The 26,488-nt window shown below is 49.8% G+C and overlaps 1 protein-coding gene across 4 annotated transcripts in view; it reads right to left on the reverse strand.

The window, feature by feature from the left end:
* The window catches only part of PRKAG2 (protein kinase AMP-activated non-catalytic subunit gamma 2), a 277,944-nt gene that overhangs the window by 32,400 nt on the left and 219,056 nt on the right, over positions 1-26,488 (reverse strand). For 3 of the 4 annotated variants that reach the window (XM_060021146.1, XM_060021148.1, XM_060021149.1), the window contains one exon: positions 7,173-7,279. In XM_060021146.1, coding sequence (XP_059877129.1) covers positions 7,173-7,279 — 107 coding nt within the window. The remainder of the gene's footprint in view (positions 1-7,172; positions 7,280-26,488) is intronic. The other variant, XM_060021147.1, reaches the window with a different exon arrangement.

The raw sequence follows: 26,488 nt of genomic DNA on the forward strand, positions 1-26,488 counted from the left end.
TGACATCAGGAAAGACACAGGGAAATCTAAACAAACTATGAACTTCAGGCAATAACTACGTATCAATACTGGTTCGTTAACTGTGACAAATGTGACCATACTAACGTAAGATGGCAAGAATGGAGCGAACTGGGTGTGGGGTATATGGGAACGATCTGTACTATCTTCACAACTCTTCTATCAATCTAAAAAAGTTTATTAAAAACGTTGTTAGTAGAATGTTGCTAGAAACGCACATTCCCTCACACTGCCATCGTGAGGGAAGACCCATGATTCCCAGTGCTCCCGTCGCTGCCCAGTCCTGGAAGTGATGATTCCACTGTGCAATTCTATTTACTCTGGAGCCTTCCATACCTCCTGAGAAGTTACCATTTAGAACCTGAAGGCACTAAACCATACCTATCAGTACTATCTGCGCTGCCAGACTTCTTCGGAAGGGATGGTATGTGTTCTCTACTCCGCCATTTACTAAATTACTGTCTCTCAGCCCCAAACCCTCCCTTCTGACTCTGCTTCGTGACACTGGGGCCCTGTGGACCACATCTCAAGTCTGCCATGGGCTCTACTGCAGCCTGACAGGAGGGAGGCCAGTGAGGACTGGAGGGCTGGGCTGAAGACGGGCTGCTTCACCTGACGACCACCTGTACTGGCGCGCGAGGGCGGACACAACAGAGCCCCATGAACTAGGGGCACAAACAACAGAGACTGATCGTCTCACAGTCCTGGAGGCTGGACGTCTGAGATCAGGGTGTCAGCAGGCTTGGTTCCTTTTCTGTGCAGAAAGATCTGTTCTAGGCTTCTCACCTGGCCGCTGGTGGTGTGCAGGCACGCCCTGACTCCCCTGGGCTTGCACACGCGTCACACTGATTTCTGCCTTCATTGTCACCGGTACTCTCCCCGTATGCAGGATTCTGTGTACATATGTCCCCTTTGTATAATGACGCCAATCACGGTGGACTATGGGACCGACGCCTTCGTGACTAATTACCTCTTAGTGGCCCTACGTCCAGGTAAGGTCATGTTCCGCAGCGCCTGGAGGTTAGGACACAGGAGTGTGGGGAGAGGGCCCGGCCCGGCGCACGTCCCTACCTGGGGGCTTCCCGCCTGCCGGCCGCTCCACCTGCTTCCCTCCTGCAGCAGCAGCGGCTGAGTCCCGCCTGAGCGGCCTCCCCACGCTCTCCCCCCACCGCCTGCCGCCAAGGCACAGCCCCAGCCAGAGGCGGCCCCTCGGAAGGCGCCACAGGCTCTTCCTTACCTCCACGATGCCCCAGAGCAGCGGTTTTCGAGCCGCAGAGCGCTAGAACCAGAACTGCTGGAAGGACTCGGTAAGACACGACCACTGGGCCTCACCATGACTTTCGGTTTAGTGGGTCTGAGGTGGCCTGATGGTCTGTCTGTGTGTCCCGGAATTTCCTAGTGATGCTACAGCTGCAGGTCTGAGAACGCTGCCTCAGAGGTCAGTACTTACCCTGTCAGTGACCCAGTTGACTTACGTCCAATTACCACTGGTTTATGTTAGTTTTCTGTTCAACGGCTGCTATGGCTTCTGCGTCCTGACTGGACCCTGACTGATACAGAAGCGCACGCACCAGGCAGGGTTCTGGGGACAGAGGGTTTGGGACCGGGCGCATGTCTTTGGGCCTGAACACAGTGCTGAGCTCTGGGTCAGCGGGGACTCAGATCCCCAGCGACCCCGGGCAGGCAGCGGCATCGAGAGGGAACAAGCATCACCTGTGACCGTGGTGTCCCTGCCCAACTCTGCAGCCGCCAGAGGAGAGCAGGGGCCAGGGGCTGCTGCACTAGCTATCACTGCAGCGAAAGGAACATGGGATCTGGTGTGGGCAGAGTCCTGCCAGAGGATGGGGCTCACACACCGCGGAAAGGACAAGCTCCGACTGGGGACTCTCGGTCACCGAGAACCTGGCAGCCTCTATGGCAGCCCTAAAAAGCCCTTCTCTTGTAGCTACCAGGCTGACCTTTCCCAAATCCAACACAAAATGTAATTCTGCGGGACTCGGAGAGTCACCACCCCGAACTCAGTCTCCCTGGTCTCTGACGTGAAAGCCGGGGCACTGGTTTGGAAGGAGTGCAGGAGGAGCCCTGGAACCCAGCACAGCCACAGGGCTGGACTCGGACGAAGCAGAGATTCCTGAATGCCAGAGCGACTCCGAGCCTCCCTTGGCAGTGGAAACGGCCGGCTGCGTGGTGTCAGAATGGCCTTTCTTTGCCTGGAAGCCCAGCAGCAAGTGTTCCTGGGCAGACGCCTTGCACGGGGTCGCTCGTTCTCCATTCCCCAGACAACCACAGCTGCCTCTGCGGCCCCGAGACCTGTGACTGGGGACAGACTCCAGCCTGACCCCGAGAGGGGGCCTCACACATGGAAACAACGATAAAGCTCCGCTATTTCATATCTGCAGAAACCTGGGAAGTAAGTGTGGGAATAGCTTCTAATAATATTAGACCAAGGAGAGGGAACTGAACACTGAATATGGTAGGGTTTATTGACACAGGTGGATTTACCAGAAATGTGGATTTAATGTTTAGTGCATGCCACTGGGAACGGCTCTGAAGCTTTCTGAGTTGACTGCCTTGAAATGCAGGGCATTGCTGAGTGCATGTTTGAGAAGGCCGAGATGCCAGAACTTCGGAGGCCTAACGAGGAAGAGTGAACCCACAGGCTCAGGGAGATTTCAGCACATGCGGCCTGCACAGCCAGCCCTCAGCTACCTTCCCCCAAAGGGCCCCGAGGTCACAGCCTCCCCAGGTTTCTGAGAAATGTCTGCGTGCGGGGACCCCTACCCCCTGAGAAGCTGCGTGCTGGCTGCGCTCTGCAGGGGGCAGCACCATGACGGCCTCACTGATGCCAGTGTGGTGGCAGGTCCTGAGGGAGCAGGGCAGGCTCGTGGCCAGGGGTGAGAATGTTCTGATTCGCAGACGGTTTGGTCGTGGCTACCCAGTTACAGCATCCCTAGAAGTGAGACAGATGCATGGTCCTCTAAAGTGTTGCCTGATCTACGTAACAAGAGAAATTCTCAGTCCAGGGGCCAAAACCCCAACCTGAGTCACCAACACGGAGTCTTGTCCTCTCACCGTTTGCAGACCTGAGCCGCTCTCAGACCCAGAGCCCCGTTCTGAGGGGCGCGGGGTCCCCCGAGGACAGTGCCCCGCCCAGGACGTGCCGTTCCTCCTGTCCCACTTCCTAGGATGACTGAGCACTGGGGAAAAGGAGACGCAGACTTTCCAGGGTGACCGGATGCTGGCTCTGAGTGGACGCTGATTCCTAGAACCCCAAATGCCACCATGGTCACTGGTCAAAGGCGGGGCTTACGGTCAGTCAGGTGACAGACGGAGTCGCAGCCAAGGTCAAGCACAAGGAGCTCACGGGGCTGCAGGCCACACCGTGGTTACCCGCTCAGTCCTGAGCATGTCATTGGGATCCCTACAGTGGCTCTCAGACCCACGCGGCGAGGGATATCGTGCCGAGGAGGCCCAGGGAGGACGCCCCTGAAGCTACCAGATTGGCAAGCCAAGCACAGCAGAGCATCCCTGGGGAAGTGCGCAGATGGAGAGGCTGGCCGTCACACCCCAGGGAAGCTGCCCGTCTGGCTGGGACCGCATCTCCCAGAGTGACTGGATTCCTGTAACTCCAGACGCAGCATCGCAGGGCCCTGCAGCCGTCAGCCGCGCACGCTTTTTCCCTCTACCAACGTACAAGGACCCCGAGAAGCAGTCTGCCTTGACGTTGCATGGCACGCTCGCATACCCTCACCTCTGGCTCTGTGACTGCACGCAGTCTGCAGAGATGCTGACCACCCCACAGGCCTCACGTCCCACGGTCCCGTGACATCGATGACACAGTGCTGACGGGTCTGATGGGCAGGAAGTGGCAATGCTTCAGACGCCTCGGTGTGACATCAGCCAGCCAGCCAGTGAGGGAGGCCACGGCCTGGAGCGTCGGAGAGACCCCCATGCCACTCAGGCTGCTGCCCGCACCCCTGCCACCCTTGGCAGGTCTCCGCAAGCGGCACACACTGTGTCTGAGCGCTGCTCTGACACGGTCAGAGTGAGTCTTCACAGGGGCCCAGAGCAAGACACAGCTCTGCGGCAGGGCAGGCCCCTCGTCCACCCGGGCCTGGGGCCCCCCGCAAGGCCGAGCTGGGGACGCCGAATGAGGCCCCCATCAGGCACCAGCAGGAGATTCACTGGGTTTTTGGAACAAACAAACAAAAAGCAAAAAGCCATGCCTTCGTCTGCAGGTAATTCTTTTCCTCTTGAGAAACAGTTCCTGGCTGACTACGGGGCCCTGGTCGGGAAGGAACAACTCGGCTGAGATGCCGAGTGACCGTGCAAGCCGAGCGGGCGGCGTCCGCCCCGTCCAGCCTGAGCACCGGGCACCCCGCGACACTGGGTGAGGGAGCCGGTGGGAGTTGGGCATCACCCCCTCCCTCAGTCACACCGCAGTTGGGGCTCCGGACGACCACCGATGCCGAGGGAGAACCAGGCGGGCCAAGGGGGAGGGACGCGACTCTAGGACGTGCACTGGGCTCCGGGGCACCAGGACCAAGGCGCCGTCTCTCACACTGACGCGAGACTGAGCGACAGGACCCTGGGGCGCGTCACAGCCCCGCCTGCGGGAGGCCCACAGGCCTCACAGAGGCCGAGCTAGAGGCTGAGGGCGCGGCCGCCTGGGGCGAGCGGCCCTTCTCTCCCTCTCTTCTCCACTGTCTGCGACCCCGTTTTCAGTCCACCTGTGAACAGCTGACTCTGGTTCCCAGACCAGCTGTGTCTCTGATACTCTGGGCCCTCAGGGTAACTTGGTCAGAATGTAAGTGTTGCTCTGCAACCTGCTTTTTTTTAACTTAAAAATGAATACATTAGGGGATGTCCCCGGTGGCGCAGTGGATAAGAATCCACCTGCCAATGCAGGGGACATGGGTTCGAGCCCTGGTCCAGGAAGACCTCACATGCCGCAGAGCAACTAAGCCTGTGCGCCACAACTACTGAGCCCACGCTCTAGAGCCCGCGAGCCACAACTACTGAGCCCACGTGTCGCAACTACTGAAGTCCACGCGCCTAGAGCCCGTGCTCTGCAGCAAGAGAAGCCACCGCAATGAGAAGCCCGCGCACCACAACGAAGAGTAGCCCCCACTCGCGGCAACTAGAGAAAGCCCGCGCACAGCAACGAAGACCCAACACAGCCAAAAATAAATAAAAAATTAAATCTTCAAAAAAAAACAAACACATTCTCCACAAACGTCTTTTCCGCCCTCCTCGGTGGCTCCATGCTGTCCCATCACACGCGCACACAGGGAGCCGTCTAGGCCACGACCCCACCCAGAGGACGGTCACCTGGTCTCGGGGACGGGCTGTGTCTCCCCTGCTCGCTTCCCTCGTTCTCGAGACACGTCCACGACCACCACTGCTGTCTGTGTCTAGACAACAGTCGAGTCAGCCCTTTCAAACACATCTTTAACTTTGCTGTAACCAGTGCCAACCCCCCCATTTCCATGGTAACCAATTTTAGCTCCTTTAAAGCTTAGAGCCTCAAGGATTCGTGACTTCCAGGAGACAGGCACATGCAGCTTCTACTAATTAGGGAAGTGAGAGTCACTGGATTAGTGACCTCCGATGATCCATAAAGCATCACATTTTTCATGTCTTACTCACTCTGGCTAAATTCTAAATTCAGAAAAGAGTTAATTTTACAACACGGGAAAAGCTGAACAGGAGTGAAAGCAGGTGCAGGGCGTACGCGCTGTCATGTGCTTTTCTGTTGGTGGAAAGCGACGGTCAGGACTTTGGAGGGTGGAGCGAGGGTGAGACGGGCTGGTCTACTTCTTTATTTGGGGAATTCAGAATTCTCGTTACTTTACTATTGAAGTCTGTAGTTACCGTGGTACAGAGTATTTCCTGTAACACTGCACCTGGATGCCTCTCTGTCCTCTTTGTGTCAAAGAATCAGAGTTGTAGAAGGGACCTTGAAGGTTACCTGGTCCGAAGTGAATTTAGCAAAGTCATAGGATTTTAGGCCAATTTATAAAAAAAAAAAAAATTGTAAAATAAAATTAAGAACTAAGCCATGTCTACATTCTTGAGAATCCTGTGCGGCTGAGACCGAATGCAGGCAAAGGAGCTCCCAGAGCCCAGGCGTCCTCAAGGAAGAGCCACAGGGCGGGCCGCTGGGGGCGCCAGCAGAGCAGGCGGGGGAGGCCTGGGGAGAGGGCCCCGAGCGCTGGGACGAGCTGGCAGGGCCAGGGCACACATCTCCCAGGGCAGCCCTGGACGAGGCTGAAAGAGGCCAGGGTGAACTCGCATAGGCACCTTACCCGCTGGGGTTCCCCTGAGGGATCAGCAGAGGCTGCCCTCCCTGGCCTTTGCCCCTTCCCCTTCTCCCCCAGTCCCCCAGGGGCTCCCCTGGCAGGACGCCCAATTAAAGCGCCCACGGCCCATGAATTCCTGGCTCAGCCTCTACTTTTGGGGAACCCAGGTGAACACAATCCTGCTTGGTAAAGATTGATGTGTAAATCTATACACCAAATGCACACACGTATACCTGTGTATGCACACGTATTTTATTACACCGGATGTACTCTGGTCGTCGCATTGAACTGAGTATTTGGGACTTTTCACGTCTGACTGTAAGTCATACTGGTATAAAACGAGTTACAACAAGCATAATTTTCATACCAAAATAATCAGGTTCAAATTTTCTGCTGAAAGAGATCAGCAGAGTTTTCTCTTAGGAGATTACCCACCTGAGCGATGCTTTCTTTTGAACCAGTATTATTTCAACTTCACTGTTCTACTAAATAGCTCAGGCCTTCAGGACGAGCCGAGGGAGGAGGTGCAGCTAGCGGTTAAGGGCTTGGGGCCGGCACGCATCACACAGACCCGAGCGCCAATTCCAGGCCCCGTCACTCACCAGCTCTGTGGGCTGAGTTCTTAAATGCTAGAATGTGAGCAAACTCTAGATAATGAGCTTCCTTATCCGTAAAACAGCACATTCCCCAGAAGGCTGCCATGACGACTGACAACTCAGACAGAACCTCAGCACAGGACCTGACGTGCAGAAAGGACTGGACACTGTCTGCGGGTCCTGCTGGATTTAACTTACCCGACAAAGCAGGCACCAAATAATATACCCCAGATTCAGGGAAACTGGGCACACTCACTTGTAACGTGGTATCAAAGACCACAAGCTTGGAGCTGGTTGGAACGATGTCGTAACACTTGTGTGACCTCATGAATCGCATGTAAACACCACTTTCTGAGTCTTCTGCTAAAAAGGAAAGAAAAAAAAGGCAAACATCAGTAACAGTAAAGAACTTCCTCTATCAGATTAAGAGTATGCAGGGCTTCCCTGGTGGCGCAGTGGTTGGGAGTCCGCCTGCCGATGCAGGGGACGCGGGTTCTAGCTCCGGTCCGGGAGGATCCCACATGCCGCAGAGGCCGCTGAGCCTGCGCTCCGCGGCAGGAGGGGCCACAACAGTGAGAGGCCCGCGTACCGCATAAAAAAATTACAAAAAAAGAGTATGCATGAAAAATCTACTGCTAACAGACAATGGAAAATAAGAAGTGTTTTCCCTGTAAGAGCGAGAAGCTCATGGTGATCAACACTGCTGTCCTCACTAGTACAAGAAGGCAAGAAAAAAAATGAAGGCTACGGATATAAAAGGAAAAAGCAAAACTGTCTTTATTGGCAGACTCTATGATTTTCTACACAGAAAACACCAAAGAATCTACAAAAAAGTTCCCAGATCTAAAAAAAGGGTTTAGCAAGGTCAGAGAATGCAGTTAGCAAAAAACAACAACAAAAAAACATGCCACTGTATTTCTATATACTAGCAAGGAATAACTGGAAATTTAAAAAATCTGAAGGCATCATTTATATAAACATGAAATGGAAATAAGGATCTACACAAGGAGACAAGGAGCCCTGAAAACAGCAACGATGTGAACAAATGCACATAAAGTATCTTTATTATTTAAATTTCTGTAGAAGTTAATTGACAGTTGGCAAAACGAATGACAAGGTACTGTGACCCCAAAGCTGTGCCCGTAGCTGGACAATGGCCCACTGCCCACTGCCCGGGAGGACCTCACTCCTATCTCCTGGTTCACTCAAGGAATATATCTCCAAGAGACCTCTTTGACAATGCCACTAAGCCCACACCCATCTGTTCATTTGGGGAAGATTCAGATTACCTGGGAAATATCCCAGAAGAAAAAAATTACTATATTGTACATACTAATTAGCAAGAGGAGTGTTAAACAGCGTGACGCTAACCAAGTTCCTTGACTGCGGAAAGGACCCCTGTTATTCTATTTCCTACTGTGGTAAACAGGCGGTATATGCTGACTGGTTTGCCAATTTCATGATAAACTATGTGAACCACTCCCAAACCTCTATTTTCATTTCTGACCTCTCTTCAGGGTACTGTAACTCATAGTTCATAATCCCATCACTTCATGGGCTTCTCAGATATCTCCCCTTCTGCTCGTGGAATAAAGTCAGACAACTCAGGCTGGCATTCACGAACCTCCGTGGTCTGGCTTCTCCGTGGCCTCATTTCCCTACTTCCTGTTCTCGGGTCCAGGCACACAGCTCCCTGCTAATAAGCTCCCTACCGTCCTTAATCTCACTTTCTGGCATTTGTTCCTTCTGCTGTAATTTAAACTCCCTTCTCCACTTTTTTCTCGTCCAATTTCAACCCAACCTCAAATGCCATCTTCTCCATAAAAGCAGTGAACATCTGAGCGCTCATTTCTGTGCTGTAACTCCAGGTACTACAGGAAACGACCTCATTTAATTGATGTCACGACCTTGAAGGGTGTGCCTCGATTTCTTTACGTATGAGCTGACTGAGCAACGGGCCTGAAATCAGCAAGTTAGGCAGTGACTGGAGTGGGATTTGAATCCGTGCCCACGACTCCAACCCTCTCCTCATGGAAACTCTGCCGCTTAGTCTCCCCATGAACGCACGGGCCCAACAGACACCTGTGAAGCTACTGTCTGCGGGGCACTGTCCCAGTGTCGAGACACGAGGGGACACAGCAGACACACCTCTGTCCTCCCAGCTCACCGGATGGCAGAACGAGGGCACTGGGATGTGAGCCACGCGACAGGTGAGGTGCTGGATGGCTCAAGGTCACCAGGCAGGAGCCGACCCTGAGTCAGGAGGGTAAGGAGGGAAGTCTGCAGCGACTTCTTCCCCTGAATACGCACGTTCTACCTGTACTTCTCATCAGTCGTCGCTTTATGTCTCATTCATGGGATCTGCACAGCTCTGATAACCTTTTTCCTCCTGGATGATAATTTCTTTGAATGGTCAGGATCTTACTCATTTACTGTGCTTATTAATTTCGTCGATAGATACCGACTTACTGCATACGGTCTCAGTGTGGGTTCTCCCAAAGCTGACCCCGAGACCAGGGGAAGTGAGACGGAAGGAAAGAGTCAAAAAAGGGAGCTCCAGGAAGCAGGTCACAGCTCTGTGCAGAGTGGCAGCTGCTGGGGACCCCGGAGAGGCCGCGCATGGACCTCAGAACTGCCTCCTAGTCAGGAGCACCCCGCCCTCTTTGGTGAGGGGTCACCCTGGGGCATGACCTCTGACATTCCTGCCCTGCGCCCACAAGCCCAGCTGCCAGAGAACACCCTCGGTCGGAGCTGTTCAAATAGGAGAACCTGGATGCAGGCGAGGCGCCCACAGCCATCTGCTCCCAACAGCTTCCACGGTGCTGGAGGCTGGGGGTCCCTGGGGACCCAACACACATGCCGCTGCCTTGCAGGTACTACAAGCCAGTGCGGGGGAGGCATTAACCGTCACTACACCGTCATGAGTGCGACCACAGGACAAGGCCGGGCTTATGAACCAGGTAAGTGGCCGTCGGTGAGCGGACAGATGGACGGATGGAATCTGAGTCAGCGTGCTTCCGTTTCTCTCAAAACGTTCATCTCCCGGAAAATAGGAGTCTTGCACAGGAAAGAACTGGAACGCAGGACGTTCACACGACAGCCACACGCAAAGTCCCGGTCCTTCTCTGCCATCACTGCTCCCGCACTGCCAAGGAGGACGACTACCAGGCTGCTAATGAGTCGTTTCCTCGAAGCCTATTCAGAGGGGATCCGTGCAGACACAAGGCTCAAAGGACCAGTGCAGGCAAGCCCACGCGTAACTAACATTTAACTTACAAAGTGTACAAAGTGCTGGTCAAATCCATTCTCCTAAAATGCAAATGAAGGACATCAAGGGGGAAACTATAATAAAATGTAACACTCCATCTCCCAGAACAGAACCCTTACAAGACAGTTTGTCTGTTAATTAAATCAAGAATTTTCATAGGGAGGGTGGGAGGGAGGGAGACGCAAGAGGGAAGACATATGGGAACATATGTATATGTATAACTGATTCACTTTGTTATAAAGCAGAAACTAACACACCATTGTAAAGCAATTATACCCCAATAAAGATGTTAAAAAAAAAAAGAATTTTCATAAAAGGAGTGCACATTTTATAGATGTTAACATCACAACACGAGTATCTGAAATAAAATCTTAAAATACTATGGAAAGAAATATTCGAACTTTTAGAATTTTTAAAACACTGTAAGCTTTGTGTTAAACATATTTTGGGGTAACATCTTAATTCGTCTGTTAATTTTTAAAAATATCTAAATAAACATTTTATTTTGAATAGCTTTAGATTTATATAGAGAAGCTGTGAAGACACAGCAGTTCCTTATACACCCCATACCGGATTTCCCCTAAAGATAACATCTGACGTTCCTCCGGCACATCTGTCACAACCAACGAACCATCACTGACACATTACTAAAAAGTTCACACTTTAATAGGGTTGCCTTAGTTTTCCCCTAACATCCTTCTTCTGTCCCAGGACCCCATCCAGGACAGCACATTTAGTCATCATGCTCCGTAGCCTGCCCTAGGCAGTGATGGCTTCTCAGACATTCCTTGTGTTTGATGACCTTGAGTACTTGACCTTGAGACCTTGACCAGGAGTACTGGTCAGGCATTCTGTAGAATGGCCCTCATTCCGGATTTGTATGATGTTTTTCTCATGATCTCAGTTTTGGGCTTTGTGTGTTTTAGCAGGAAGACCAGAAGGCGAGGTGCCTTTGCATCCCACTGTACCTAGGGCACCTGCTGTCAACACACCTCATCACCTGGGTCACCTGGCCCAGGCAGGATCTGTCGGGTCTCTCCCCTACAGGGACTCTTCCCCCTCTTCCCACACTGCAGTCTTGGCAGGGAAGTCACGGTCCACCTCCCTGAGGGCAAAGCATCTGCACGAATTACAGTAAATCCCCTACACGTGAACCTTCAAGTTGTGAACTTTCAAAGAGGTGAATGTGCCTTCGCATGTCCAATCACAAAAGTCAGTTCACGTGTCTGGCGTACACTGTCATGAGCGCGCATCTTCGACAAGTGGTTGTGCTCTTGCACACTTTACTGTGCAGGACTGTATAGAGTACAGGAGTACAGCATCTTTATGTCAAGCCCAGGGTGTCCGGAAGCAAGCGTAAAAGCAGTGGTGAGGTAGCCAGTGCCGCTAAGAAGCGCCAAGCGATAACGATGGAAACAAATGTGAAAATAATTGAGAGAGTGGAGTGAGGTGAAAAGATGGTAGACGCCGCTCGTTCTTATAAAATGAGTCGTTCAACCAATGGCACGATTCTGAAGAACAAGGACGAGATCATGGAACATGTAAAGTCTGCTGTGCAGACAGTGATATCGAAGAAGCGTGGAAAATTGGTGGAGGAGATGGAGAAACGTCTCAGTGTGCGGATGCAGGACCAGCATTAGTGTTGAGTCCCGCTCAGCTTAATGCTGATTCAAGAGAAAGCTACAAGCCTTTATGAAGGTTTGAAGAAGAAACACGGCGAAGAATCAGAGGGCGCATCTTTTAATGCCAGCCACGGCTGGCTTCATCGGTTCAAGACTGGAGCCAACTTCACAACGTAAAAGTAAGCGGCAAGGCAGCGAGCGCAGATACGGTAGCTGCCCAGGAATTTCCTGAAACGCTTCAAGAAATTATTGATGAAGGCGCGTATTTACCTGAGCAGGTGTTTAATGTGGACGAGACAGGACTGTACTGGAAAAGGATGCCAGACCAAAGTTACCTCAGCAAGGAGGGAAAGTTGATGCCAGGCTATAGAGCAGCAAAGGACAGGCTAACTCTGTTGTGTGGTGGCAGTGTTTCCGGTGATATGAAGCGAAGCCTCTCTTAGTTTATCATTCAGAGAACCCAAGGGCCCTCAGAAACAGCCAAGGGCTCTCTTCCTATTGTGTGGAAGAGTTACCCCAAGGCCTGGGTTACACAGGCCGTTTTCCAGGACTGGTTTTTCCACCACTTTATCCCGGAGGTAGAGAAGTACTGCTTGGAGAAGAACGTCCCATTCCACGTTCTTTTGTCGCTCTACAATGCTCCGGGCGACCCCCCGTGCATGGATGACTTGCATCCCAACGTCAAAGTAGTGCACCTGCCACCGAATACTACGTCGCTCATCCAACCTATGGGCCAGGGAGTTAGAGCGACTTTCAAGAAATATTGTTTATGTCACACTTTTCGTCAGGGAGTAAAGGCGACTGACAAATCAGGAACAGCCCTGCGACAATCTCTGCGACATCTACAGGCCATAAAAAAAAATTGACTTTGCTTGGCATGAGGTTACGGCCGTCACCGTGAATGGGGTTTGGAAGAACCTTTCCCCACAGTTTGTTCATGATTTTCGTGGATTTGAGAAGGTGGATGAAGAGTCCAAAGAGGTCTTCAGCAACTTAGAGACCCTCAGTGAGAAGCTGGAGCCAGATCTGCAAGAGGACGACATCACTGAACTCCTTGCTGTGCAACGTGAGGAGCCTACGAATGAAGACCTGATGGAACTGCAGGCCCAGAGAAAGGACGAAGAGAGACAAGAGGAAGACGTAACTGAAGAACCAAAGAGATTCACGACGCAGGCAATGGCAAGGGGGTTCTCTGCATTTGAGGAGGCGCTGCTAGTGTTGGAGGCACGGGACCTTAACGTACAACGAACGCTACACGAAGGCTGCAGCAGCCGTTCAGCAATCCAGTGCCACCGTGTCATCTATGATAAGAAAAAAAGAGCTGCTACCCAGACACGGCTGGATCGTGTTTTCAGCTGGGTAGATAGAACTGAATCCAGCAAGGAACTGGACCCTGTGCCGTCAGCGTCGGGCGTGAGTGACATGGCAGCTGGCCCTCCGCCTCCTGTTGCTGACGACCTTTCAGCTCTACCGTCTCCCACCTCCTCCCCCTCCTCCAGTCAGTAACTCTTCTTGCCTGTCACTCGATGCCAGCCCCTGGATGCCAGCTGTTGTCCTGTACTACTGTACTTTTCACGGTACTGTACTGTAAGATTAAAAATGTTCTTTATTTTTTGTGTTTGTTTTTAATGTATTAGTAGTGTGAAAAGTATTCCAAACCTATTACAGTACAGCACTATATAGCCGATTGTGTTAGTTGGGCATCTAGGCTGACTTTGTTGGGCTTAGAACAAATTTAGACTTACGAATGCACTCTTGGAACGGAACTCGTTTGTATGTAGGGAACTTACTGTACTTGGAACATTTCTGTAGAGGAGAGGTGTCTGTCGGTCTGTCTGTCTCAGTATGGACTCACGGTATCTACCCCGTACTCTGAGTCACAATCCGACAACCATGTCAGGATCAGTGCTCCAGCCGGCAGGGTCCACCCGATGACGGGGTGTGTGGGGCACGGCCCACGTTCTCCTGGGTCCGCTGGGGCTGTGACTCCCCGCCAGGCCCCCCAGGACTTCCCTGCTCACACCTGCAGCCCCCAGGCCAGCAGGGCGTGGAGAGCTGGGCCCTCTGTTCCCTCTGGAGCATCACCAGCCCCCAGGTGGTGACATGTGTGCCCTCACCACTAGCGGCTTACATCTGTGTGGTACGTCTGTTACAGTTATTCAATTGCCTTAGTTTCTCTCCCTCCAGGACAGCACCTCACATGCAGCCCTGTCTCCTTGGGCTCCTCTTGGCAGTGACAGCTCTTCACACCTTGGTTTGATGGTCTCGGTAGTTCTGGGGAGCACTGGGCAGATACTCTGGAGGATGCCCTTCGACTGGAATTTGATGTTTTTCCTCATGATTAGCCTGGGGTTCTCAGTTTTGAGGTGGATCTGTAACACTATCTTTTTTTAATGTAAAAAACTTGACCCAGAAAGCAAAATGACACTAAAATGTATTTTGGTTCATGATAAGGCTAGATTATTACTGATGCAATAACATCAATAACGAAAGTGTCAGCATTTAAAGTCAGGAGAATAAAGTAAAATACCATAAAAATGTCATTGCTGGGCTTCCCTGGTGGCACAGTGGTTGAGAGTCCGCCTGCCGATGCAGGGGACGCGGGTTCGTGCCCCGGTCCGGGAAGATCCCACATGCCGTGGAGCAGCTGGGCCCGTGAGCCATGGCCGCTGGGCCTGCACGTCCGGAGCCTGTGCTCCGCAACGGGAGAGGCCACAGCAGTGAGAGGCCCGCGTACCGCAAAAAAAAAAAAAAAAAAGCCATTGCTTCTCTACATTTGGTAAAACTTGTTGATGAGAGCACCATTTGTATTATTTAACTATGATGAAGTCCAAACTGTACCTGAAGGAAGAAACGCATTGAAACAGAAAATAAGAGTATCTGGAGTTAAACCAAAAAGGAAAAACACCCCCAAAAAACCAAAACCATTCAACAATAACAGGTTGTTTGGAATAAGTTATTAAAATTCCTGAGAAGGCAAGTTCAAGCTCTCGTTATTCAAAAGGTAACTGGGGCTCAGAAAGTATCGCCGTGTCCCACTGTTGGGTTATTTTATCCGTCCCCGGGGAGAAGTGTAACTGCAGAGTGTCACGCTGGCACCTGAGCCACTGGTCTATGAAAGCCACCCGCCGTGGAATGACGTTACGCCGTCCAGTCACACGCTAACCCAGCATCAGCCCAGGGAGCTACTGAAGAGTGCTACTGGGAAGGAGAAAGTATACGTTAAAGTGTTTACTCTGTGAAGGTCAACAGAACAACCTGGGAAACGCAACGTCTCAGTTTACGTGCAGACAGCTGTGCGCTCTAACCAGGAAGGCATGGCCGAGTGTTTCTCTCCCTGCAAGCAGATCTGCTCACACACCACCCTTGACAAGTCCTCACCGCAGCACAGCACCTCACACGCCGCGGCCCCGAGGAGTTTCACACCCTGGGATCCCGTGGACACTTCCTTTTCAAAGGCAGCTTCTGAACTCCGGGCCCGTGTCCTCGTGCCTGTCTCTACTGGGCGCACGGCCCAGGTGGCCACTGGACTCCTACCTGCCTTTCTGTGTGGGCTGAATGGTGGCCCCCACAAGATACGTCCACCTGGAACGTCAGAACGCGGCCTTATTTGGAACAAGGGTCTTTGGAGACGAGGTCACCCTGGATTATCAGGTTGGGCCCGAAATCCGATTACCAGTGTCCTTACAGATGAGAGCGGACACAGACACAGGAGAAGTCGATGGAGGCAGAGATCGGAGTGATGCGGCCACGAGCCACGGGACGCCCGGGAGCACGAGCAACCACCGGAAGCCGGGACGGAGGCCTGGGACAGAGTCTCCCTGGAGCCTCCAGACGGGACCCGCCCTGCGGAGCCCCTGAGCTCGGATGTCTGGCCTCCCGAGTGTGGGAGAATAAAGTTCCGCTGTTCCGAGCCACGGGGTTTGTGGCACTTTGTCATGGCGGCCTCAGGAGCCTCCTCCGCCTTCCAAGTTCAGTTCGCGGGCCCCCTGCACCTTCCCTAAAGGCCCTCAAGGCACCCGCACCCCTCCACTGTGAACACCCCCGCGAGTGCTCTGTGAGCGACGCCCTTTCGGAGCCCTGATGTGCCTGTGCCAAAGCTATGGACCTGCTTTAGGCGGAGGCTTCTGAGGCAGCAGACGGCCCCCAGCAAGCTCCTCACGGGCGTCAGGACGAGCTCATGCCTGCCACATTGTACGTCACTGAAGGACGCGGCCATGAAAGGCAGGGGCCATGGTAACGACTCGATCCCCATCTTAGAGAGCTGAGCGTGCAAGGACGAGAGGCGTTCTAAAGCAAAATTTACACATCGCCCAAATGTCACTAAAAACACCCCAACCAAAAAACACTAACTCCTTATTTCCAATCCTGTAATTTTAACTTAACGTAAGACACTTCATTGTAATTCCACAAAGAAAAAGGTTATCAATAGGTTATAGTTATTTTAAAATTTGTCTTTTATGCTTTGTTCTATACTTAGAAACATAAGTTTACTATATTCATATAGTATCTTTTCTATTTAGAAAACCATTTAAAATAGTTAAGCAAGAAATAAGCGAAAAGGGGAATATGGAAGTTAAAAGCATATGGAAAAGATTAAACTCTCATATACATCCGTTTTCTTAAAGTGCTTAGAAACATGAATACTAACAAAGTCAAAGCTTAAATATAATTGTACAGGACTTACAAGGTAGCAGAATAAATGAAGTGCATTAGATTTTTTTCCCTTTCCATGCTTTGTGCATTCGGTTCTGTGTGTGCTGGGGGCAAAAGTGTCCACTGAAGAGGGACATGCCTATGCGCTGCTAGATAAGGGGGCAAACAGTTACTAAGAAAGAAGGAAAAGCGTAGGTAAGTAAAGGCACAAAGCTTCCCCAATTAGATAATAGCTCAAAGTTAGCCGCAATAAATGTCTAAGGAATGTCACAGACCCGACAAGGCTGTGACCTTGAAATGACAGTGAGCCCCATCCATTTTACAATGGCGTTGGGTTTAGTTCTGTGAACCACAGCCAGTGTTGCCTCTTTTTCAGGAAACAGAACCCAATTACTGCACTAAGCCGGAGCAACAGAGAGGACCAAGGTTAACGCACAGGGATCCAGCCCCCAGCGCCAGCAGGCCAGTGGGGTAAGGAACACCTTGATGACAGGGATGCCAGGGACAACACGCGGCCACCCCAGCCCACTTCTTTCTGTAAAATGTTTTCTTTTTTTCCTGTGGTAAAAGTCACATAATGTAAAATGGACTTAAACCAACTACCGTATCTATGGTTACTATGGTGACCACATTTAACAGCACAGTTCAGCGGCACTAAGTACAGTCACATTGTCGTGCAACTCGCACCATCATCCACCTCCCGGATTTTCCACCTTCCTAAACGGAAACTCTGTCCCCGTGAAACACTAACTCCCCATTCCCCCCCCACCTGCCCACCTCCCCGGCCCCTGGCATCTACCAGTGCACTTGCCGACTCTATGATTTGACTATTCTAGGTACCTCGTGTAAGTGGAATCAAACGGTACGCGTCTGCGCCTAATGCTCATTGGAATGCATTTCTAAGGTTAACTTAATACACGTCCTGTGAACAGGCTGTACCTTCTTTCTCCCCCCGTGCTATACAGCAGGCCCTCACCAGCCATCCACCTCATACACAGCAGTGTACAGATGTCAGTCCCCACTTCTGTCCAACACGCTTTCAGCAATTTAAAGGAGTCTCCTTCTCCCTCTAGCTTAATAAGGATTTTGTAAAAGCAACATATGTTGAATTTTATCAGTTGCTATTTCAGTATCTACTTAGATGACCAGAGGTTTCTCTCCTTTAATCTGCTGACATTAACTCCTCGGTGGACTTCTTAACAAACTGCAGCCCTGCATTTCTGGGACAAAACCTTGTTTGGTCACGTGAGACGGCACGGCTCATCCTGCTGACGTTTTTGCAGGAGTCCTGCCCGTATGTTAAATGCCAGGTTCATCATTTGTTTTCTGCTTTGCGCGCTATCCTCTGGTTCTGACGTCAGGATCGAGCGAGCTTCACAGAAGGAGCTGGGAAGCCGCCATCTTTCCCTAAGCCCTAAAGTTAATTCAGATGACCTAGGCCTTAACTGTTTCTTGAAGGTTTTACAGAATCTACCCATCAACAGGCTGAATACCAGGCCTCTAATGCAGGGGCAGAGGAAGGGCGAGGACCTTTCATTACTTAAAAAACCCCCAAAGCCTTTATTGGGATAATTCACATCCACACACTTCACCCATTTAAAGTGTACAGTTCAATTAATTACTTTTTAATTTCTTCTACGGTGACTGATGAAAGGGATAGTTAACCAAGAAAATACGAACTTGTAAAATTTACTCAAAAGTGATTGAAAAGATTTTTAAATATAGATATAGTTTGACATATTCAGATTTCTTTTCAAGTTATTTTCTAAATCTCTGCATTTATAATTAAGAAGCCCCTCTTATTTCTAATACTTTGCGTTTTCACTCATTTTTTTCTTTGAACAGACTTGACACAGGTTTATCCACTGAACTGGTCTTTTCCAAGAATTAAGCTTGTGCTCTTGTGGAGCAAGGCTACTCTCTGATTTGCTGTCATTTCAGTAGCATTTTTGGGGGATGAGAGAGAGATGAACGCATTCAGCAAACCGTGTTGACTCACAACGTGGCAGCCCAGCTCAGTGCACCAGGCAGGTGCACTGAAGGCTGGCTTGTCACTGTGTCCCCACCAGCGTGCTGCAGTTTTGACATCTGGACACCATGCAGTTCGGACGCATCCTGACTCATTGCAGTTACCAGCGCTTAAACAGATGTCCGTAAATGCACGCACATCTTTGGGGTTTAGCAATACAACGGATCTTTCTGCGGTGGGGCCCTGGCTGCCTCTAGTACAGCACACTATCGTTCTTACAACATGGGTAAGTGCTGTTCAAATCAGAATACGAAAGATGATCTGCAGAGTAAGGCACTAACAATATACGATTCCCTGAGAAGCTCACAGGCCTGGGTCCTTTCCTCAGGTACATCAGGGAGCAGGCCAGTCTTCTCCAATGGGGACTCTAGGACTTTGAGGCTCCAGGGGGAGCGAGTGCAGGAGACAGAACAGGGCAGATCTAGACCAAACCTGTACGAGAACTGTCATCACCTTCTGTGTGACGCTGAGCAAATTCCTGCATCCCCTGGGCCTGAATCTCTTCGTTCGTCAGATGGGGATAACACCATCTTTCTTGCAGAGTGATTCTGAGGAATGGGGATAAATAAACTCAAACATTCAATCACAAATGCTGTCCACTGGGTGGTAGGGACGACATTCACACGGGGAAGAGTCCGACGGTGCAGACACCGAAGCCATCACCAGCCAGATGGCTGTCGCTGGATGATGCACTAATGGTGGCTTGATTTTGAAATTTACGCTCAGTTGCCTTTTTGGTCCTTTCTAGGGTCATCATCATAGTTACACCTGTAGAGACTGCACTACACAGCAGGTACTCAAGTGACTGTTACATTCAGGTTACTTAATGCACGTATAATCCTATTAGCTAGGAGCTATTATTGTTTCCTACTCACACTTGAAGAAACTGAAGCTTGAAATAACTTGCCTAAGGTCTCACAGCTATTAAGTAGAAGAAATGGGACTCCAATCTGGGTCTGACTCATGCTCTTAATTACACGACACTAATTATATATGCAGCTTAAGGGGGGACATGCCACACGTGTAAGCCTCAAACCTACAGGAGCCACTGTGAAAAGAGCCCAACAAAGGTAAAAATCACACGTGAGAACGTGGACGCGGACATCCCCGAGGAGGTCTTCATGAAACAACTACGCCTTCCATGGTATGTGGTCTAAAATAACAATTTATTGGTAGCAACTTACTGTTAGAAACAAATGATTGAAGTACGACCTAAGATAAAATAAATCAGGTTATTAACAAAGTTCAGAAACCTCAGTGATGTGACATAAACTCAGATACATAGGAAATAGCTCAAAGTGGGACAGAAGCGACAAAGTAAAAGATTTAAAAGTGACTAAAATTTGACCGAAAGGTTCCCAAATTAGTTTCCTCCCCAAAATGACTCTCCTTTTAGTATCCGAGTTAAGCCGGACTTCATTCCCCCTAATATCAGTGCAAGTGCGATCACAGCCTCAAAAGAAAGATCTAAAAGACTTTCTCCTCAGGCACCAGGTTACGCAAGCAAGTCATCACGTCTCTATCCGCCGTTACTGCCTCTGAGTTGTTCAGCCGCGGGACACAGTCTATTTTGACCTCACGCTTAGGAGGAGAAGCCTCGGTGCATCTGGGAGGTATATGTGGGTCATCTTACAGCTACCTTGTCACTGCTCTTTGATTAGCACGCATAAACTTGGCAAGTGGATTTCCTCTCGTTGCCTTATTTCTTTATAAGAAACAACATTAACCACTGAAGTACACTGAGCCCACGTGCCAGAGTGAAAGGTAAAGCTCCAAAAACTACACGTGTTCACGTATGCGACAAACACTTACTGAAACGAGGTCTCGGTCATCATCATATCTTTGAGACCTGGCAATAGTTAAGTTTTCAGTCCCCATGCTCACAAGAGCTTCCACAATGGCAGAGAAACATGAATAAATGCCTTTCACCTTAACAGCCCCATCAACCATGAGGGATCATGAGATAATATGTGAAGGCCTGTCTGGGGCTTCCAGAAAGGCAATTTTCCCGAGGAAGTGACACGTAGGCTGAAACCTGAAGAAAACTAGCAGGTGGCCAAGAGGACAGGGAAGAACAATCCAGGGAGAGGGAACAGCCTGTGCAAAGTCCAGCAGGCACGGAGGAACGAGGCCAGGAGGAGGGAGGTGCATGGTGAGGTGGGCAGATGGAAGGAGGAGGTAAGTCTGGGCTCCAGCCTAAAGGCAAAGGAAAGTCAGAGCAGGCTTTTAAGCCCGGAAGTGACACGATCAGATACATGTTTTTAAAACTATCTCTAATTGCAGCATGTAAAGTTGATTGGAGGGGGCGAGAGTAGATGCTGGAGAGACTAGGCTGTTTAATAGTCAATAGAAAGGTGACGACGGCGGAGACAGGTAGGTATTCAGGAGGTGAAAGCGAGAGGACCGACCGCTTGGGTGTGGGAGAGTGAGAGAGCCATAGCTCAACGTCATTCTTGTTAAAAAAACAAAACAAAAAAACAGGTGAACGTGGTAGCACTTACTGAATTAGGTTGGGGGGGAAAAAAGAGGCGCGAGGGAGAAGCAGGGGCACAGACCAGAGAGACGGTGCGATGACTCAGGCAGAGACATCCAATAGGCAACCAAATACTCAGAAGGGAGATCTGGCTGCAGATATCTCTTTGGGCATCATCAGTTATTAAAGCATCGTGGTAATTAAACACTGGGCAACAGGCAGGTGGTAACCGAAGCCATGGAAGTGAGGGAGATTGCCTGGGGGAGGGCCCAGGAGGAGAAGACAAGTAGCTTGGGGAAGAGCCAGGGGCGAGCCCCATAGCTAACGTTCAAACGCATGGCTTGTGAATTAGCCCTCACTCCACCTGCTACTACAAAACAAAACAAAACGGAAAGGAAAAAGGGTAAGAGCCTTCAAGGAAACAACGAGCGGGCAGGTTTGAGGAGCGCGCCAGGAGTGCTCCGCGGGAGGAGGGAGCAGAGGCCACCCCTGGTGACGCCTACGAAGAGTGCAAAACGGGAAGACGATTAAGTGTCCACTGGAGTTTGCAAAATGGAGCCGCCAGTGACCAACTCAGGGAATTTGGGTGGAGCGGTGGATATGCGCTGAAGAAGGAATGGGAAGCAAGGAAATGCAAAGAGGGTTTCCAGATAAGGGATTATTTCATGTCAGTCACGAAGACGGGCTCAGAGCCTGGGCTGCAAGTCTAAAGCCTGTGTTTGCAACCTGGCGACCCCACCTTCCCAGATATGTCCTCCCCCGCCCCACGGTCACTTATTTGACCCCTCTTAATCTCCTACTCTATAAACAGAGAAGATAAAAATATTTACCCCTTAAGAGTTGTTTTGAGGATTAGATGGGATAAACGTAAAGGATTTCTAACAGTGCCTCCATATACTTAACATACGCCGGTTACTATAATCATAGAAAAAGGACAAAAATTCTTCCAGTTTCTTCAAATAAATTCCAAATGCTTTGCGGTGGCAAAATTTTCCCACTTTAAAATTCACAGGTAAAATGCAAAGTCACAGGGGTCCTGGCATAACAACTTTGCAAGGGCTCTGCCCACCCCACGCAGAGCTGTAGGGTGGAAACACCCCGGCCATGGAGCAGACAGTCTGACTCGCTGGCCTGGACTCCTGCCAGCCGCCTGCTGGGGCTGCTGAGGGCTCACCAATGAGCAGGCAGAACCAGTCCTGAGTGGGAAGGTCGTGGAGGTCCCTTCATCATCGTGGACATGACTCAGCGCGGCCCTGCTTCCTGATGACTTGAGAAGCCCGGTGGCAGGTCCCACTTACGGATCCTCAAACCCCGCCGCGCACTCCCCTCTTGGTTAAAACAGTCAGGGGTCTTAACGTTTCAGGTAACAAAACCTCCGCAGCCTATAAAACAACTACTCTGTCTTATCAAATCTAAGATACCATCAAATGTGAAGCCTGACTTTAAAATGTGAACCTAAAGTCTGTGAAAATGGCAAACTTTCAAACACGGGGTCAGCCGGAGCAGAAAACGTTTAATTGTAAACATTTCATAAAGCTGTAAGTATGTTTATAAACAAGAAACAATAAACCTCTTCTCTAAGGTAAGTATGCAGGCTCAGCAGGGAAGGAAAGAGTCTGGAAGATAGATTATCAGAGCCTCTAATACTACGAGATGATCGGCCAGCAACCAAGCTGCCATCACAAACCTTGTCACCACTAGAGGTCAGCACCCCTCACAGGACAGTCAATCAGCCAAGTGGACCCAGCTGAGCCTCACTTATCAAAGCTAAGTGATAAGGGGACACTTTAAAAGGTTCCACAAATTCACAGGAAGACATTCTCCCTTAAGTAAGTTAGGGCAGTGTTTCTCAAACTTGTTTTCATTATCCGCCCCCCCCAGCCCTTCTATACATTCCCCCCTCAACTGTCCTACCCCCATGAAACTTTAATACCACAGATACATTGTATATCCATTCGGGGGCCCTTTGGAGAGCCAGAAACCACTGTAATAGCTAAGATTTTTTGTCCCCCAACAAGAACCAATCTTTGCTCACTTCAGGGCAATATCCCCCAGTTGAGAAGGAACAAGTTACAGTGAATGCACGTTTTTGGTTTATTGTAGAGTGGTTGCCGGTCGCTTTAGGTCATATTTTCAAGCTGGAAGGAAAAGTACAAGTTCACCAATGCTGGGCTTTGGTCTACCGAGAAAACCCACAATGACAACAGAACAAGCAAGCAACGCCCCAAGAGAGAAGGATTATTCAAGAATACAGCTACTTCATTACAGAACTGGGCCTACGATTCCAAGATCCTTGACTGAAAAATAATGCTTTCCCCTCGCTTGTACTTCTGCCCCCACTTCTTCCCTATTTTTGATCGTGCAGACTAGCTTGACCAATCTTGCTAGGAAAATAAGTTTGGAGGCAAGTTCTGAAAAGCTTATCCTTTGGGAAATGCCTTGCAGGTGAGGAAGGAACAGCTTGGACAGAAAGGACCGCCTGGACTGAAGGAAGCGGGCAGGTGGTGAGGGGAGAGGGGACAGGTGACTGGGAAGAAGCGACTTGCTGAAAGCCCGAAGAAACCGGAGAGTCTGCGACAGCTGGAATGACAAGAAGGCGGCGATAACGCAGGTGGTTCCCAGGGGCCGTAAAGTTCTTGAGGTAGTGCCAGAATTACAGAGTTATTAATCATGAATAAGTTTCTGAATACTCATCGACTTGAGAAGGCACTCACGGGCTGCGTTTAGGTGCTTAAGAAGGTGCTGGGCCCTGTGGTTAAATAAGTTCAAGACGGTTAATCTTGATAAAAACAAACAGGTGTGGCTGATATAATTAAACACTCGAAACGCAAACACATAAAGTGACTGCTATGGGCTGGCACTGCTCGCATCACTTTGCAGATACCGAATCATTTCATCCTCCCATCGTTCCCACAAAGGAAACATAAACACTGAATGTAGTCACTGAGATACCAAAACGCCACTGAGCACCGACGACGAAGTGCCGCCGTATCGCCTGCTGGGAAGAGAAAGATGGATTATGGAGAAGCACAGAAGGGCTTTAGGGAGCGGCCTGGGAGAGGGTGAGACTTGGGTTGAGCCGTGATGTAGGAAGGTTGGCAGGTGGAAAAAGGGAGCAAGAGAAGGTCTTACCCTCCAAAGGATGTAAACCCTCAGGCACGGAGACCATGAAGGGTCACAGAACAGGGGTCTGGCTAACTCTGCTTGTGGGCCAAACCTGGCCTCTTTCTGTAAATAAAGTTTGACTGGAACGCAGCCCTGCCGCTTGGACCGCGTTGCTGCTTTGCTGCTGCACGGGCAGGCTGAGCAGTCTTGACAGGGACGGAGACCGAGACCATCTGGCCCTCTACAGAAAAAGTTTGCCCGTGCCCGTTCTAGAGCCTCATTATTCAGCGCAGGGTCTGTGAAGCAGCAGCAGCAGCAGCACTTGGGAGCTGAGCAGAAATGCAGACTCCCAGGTTCCACCCCAGACCCACAGAACTAGACTCTGCCTTTTAAAAAGCTCTCTGGCAGGGCTTATGCACAGAAAGCTCTCTGATCATTGGTGTGTACGGCCGGGATGAGGCGGTGAGGCTGCAGATGAAGAGAAGCCTGCACGTATTCTATACACAGACCCAGGAAAGTGGTAAAGATTTTCCCGTAAAGGAGTGGTGCTGTCAATTCACGCTCTGGAAAGGTCCCTCTGTCAGGGTGCGATGGTAGGAAGAAGTGGGTGGGCACTTGGTGTCAGAACCCAGGCAAAGGAGGACCTGGACAACACATGGGAGACAGAGGCACCATTTCTTCTTTCGTCCCAGAAGCAAATGAACGTTTTAAGAGATTACGCCAACTTCACTAATGCCTCTCTAACGAACAGAGTATTTGTTAGAATTTATTAGGAAATAGGCAAAGACTTGGTAACAAAAATATTAGCAATCACGTGTTTCCATGTATACCAACTACATCCCCATCTAAGGAAAGCGTCCAGATCGCAACGCACAAATGATGACACCGAGTGAATAAGAAGGAAGCTGGAAGATTAAATGAGGACCTGTTCAACAGCTAGGTATCAATATTATGTAGGCTGCTAACACATCAGCTCACAGGATACTATTTAAAGGTGTAACGTCCTACTGTTAGGACGCATTGTTCCCCCGAATAAATGTAAGATTCTGCTTGATAGTCAGTTTTTCCGTATTTTGGATGAATAAGCAATCTAAAGTTCAAAAGGAACAAAGCAGCACTTTAGACAACCACGCCAACACTACCCCTTCAGGCTTGGCTAACAGCTTCCAAGCAACTGCTCTTTAACATTGTGCCTCCTTAAGAATCTGGAAAAATCTGACAGGGTCATTTGTGGGATTCAGTACGCTTTAGAGTAACGACAGCAACATCGATAAAAACAGATGGGTGAAAACGGGAAATTCCTTGTCTCAGACGCTTAGGTTTAGTATTTTATACTCATTCCCTTGGCAGAAACAATGCAAAAGAAATAAGGCATAGAGATATTTCTCAAATATCTGCTTTGAGAAATGCAATATAATTGAATTAATAAATCTCAAGTAAGGAAAAAAACTCCATCAAGCCTGCACTGAGAAAAATCTCTATGGACGATTCATTAATAAAAAGCTTAAAAAGTCCACGAGTTCAGTACAATGGTAGATGGCACTTAAACAGTAACAGTAACTAACATGTACTAAGTGCTTACTGTGGATTTACATTGTACTAAATACCATTACATGGATTATCTCATTTAATCCTCAAAACACCCCCGATATTAGCTCCACCTTATGAATGGGAAAACTAAGGCACAGGGAGGTTAAGTAACTTGTCCAAGGTCACACAGCTTAATAAGAAGGTAAGATACGGTCTGAAGCTGGGCCTATGCTCCAAACCATAACTATGGCACCTCTCCAATAGCATCTGCTCTCTACTTTCCTTTGCCCCCCTGTGAATCTGCAAAATGATTAAATGCAATGGAGTCTCATTGTTACTGAAATCAGGGACAAAGAAAACTCTATGATTTAGATATTCAGAGTCTTAACGAAAGGGGGGGCACACCATACTGCCCCGTGGACAGCGCCCCAAGTTTGACCTGCAATATAATAAAATCACGGAATAATGAGGTGGATTCGACTGAACACGCTGGACTATTTGTCAGTAGGACAGAGTGCAAATTAAGCCCTAGTCAAATTCTGCAATGTGTCATGTAACTGCTTGTTAATAATAAATATGGCGGCAGACTTTTAATGATCATTACTATGAACACGTTATCTTCTGGCTAACATGTCTGTGAAATGCGGGAACTCTAAAACATAAAATAAACGTAGGCACCGGCCTGATGCTGTCGGCTTAACGTTCTCACAGTGGTTGCGCTTATTTAAGGAACTGCCTGACTGTAAATAAACAGAAGCATTAAAGTAAAGTTGGCAGAGGGCACAGCATCCACATGGCACATGCTTTGTTCCAGGGGCTTTATTCCATCAATACTCTTGGAAAAAAGAGAACTCACTAAACGAATAACGGAAAAACACAAGATAGTGTG

This window comes from Delphinus delphis, chromosome 9 (genome assembly GCF_949987515.2).
Source record: "Delphinus delphis chromosome 9, mDelDel1.2, whole genome shotgun sequence".
NCBI lineage: Eukaryota > Metazoa > Chordata > Mammalia > Artiodactyla > Delphinidae > Delphinus > Delphinus delphis.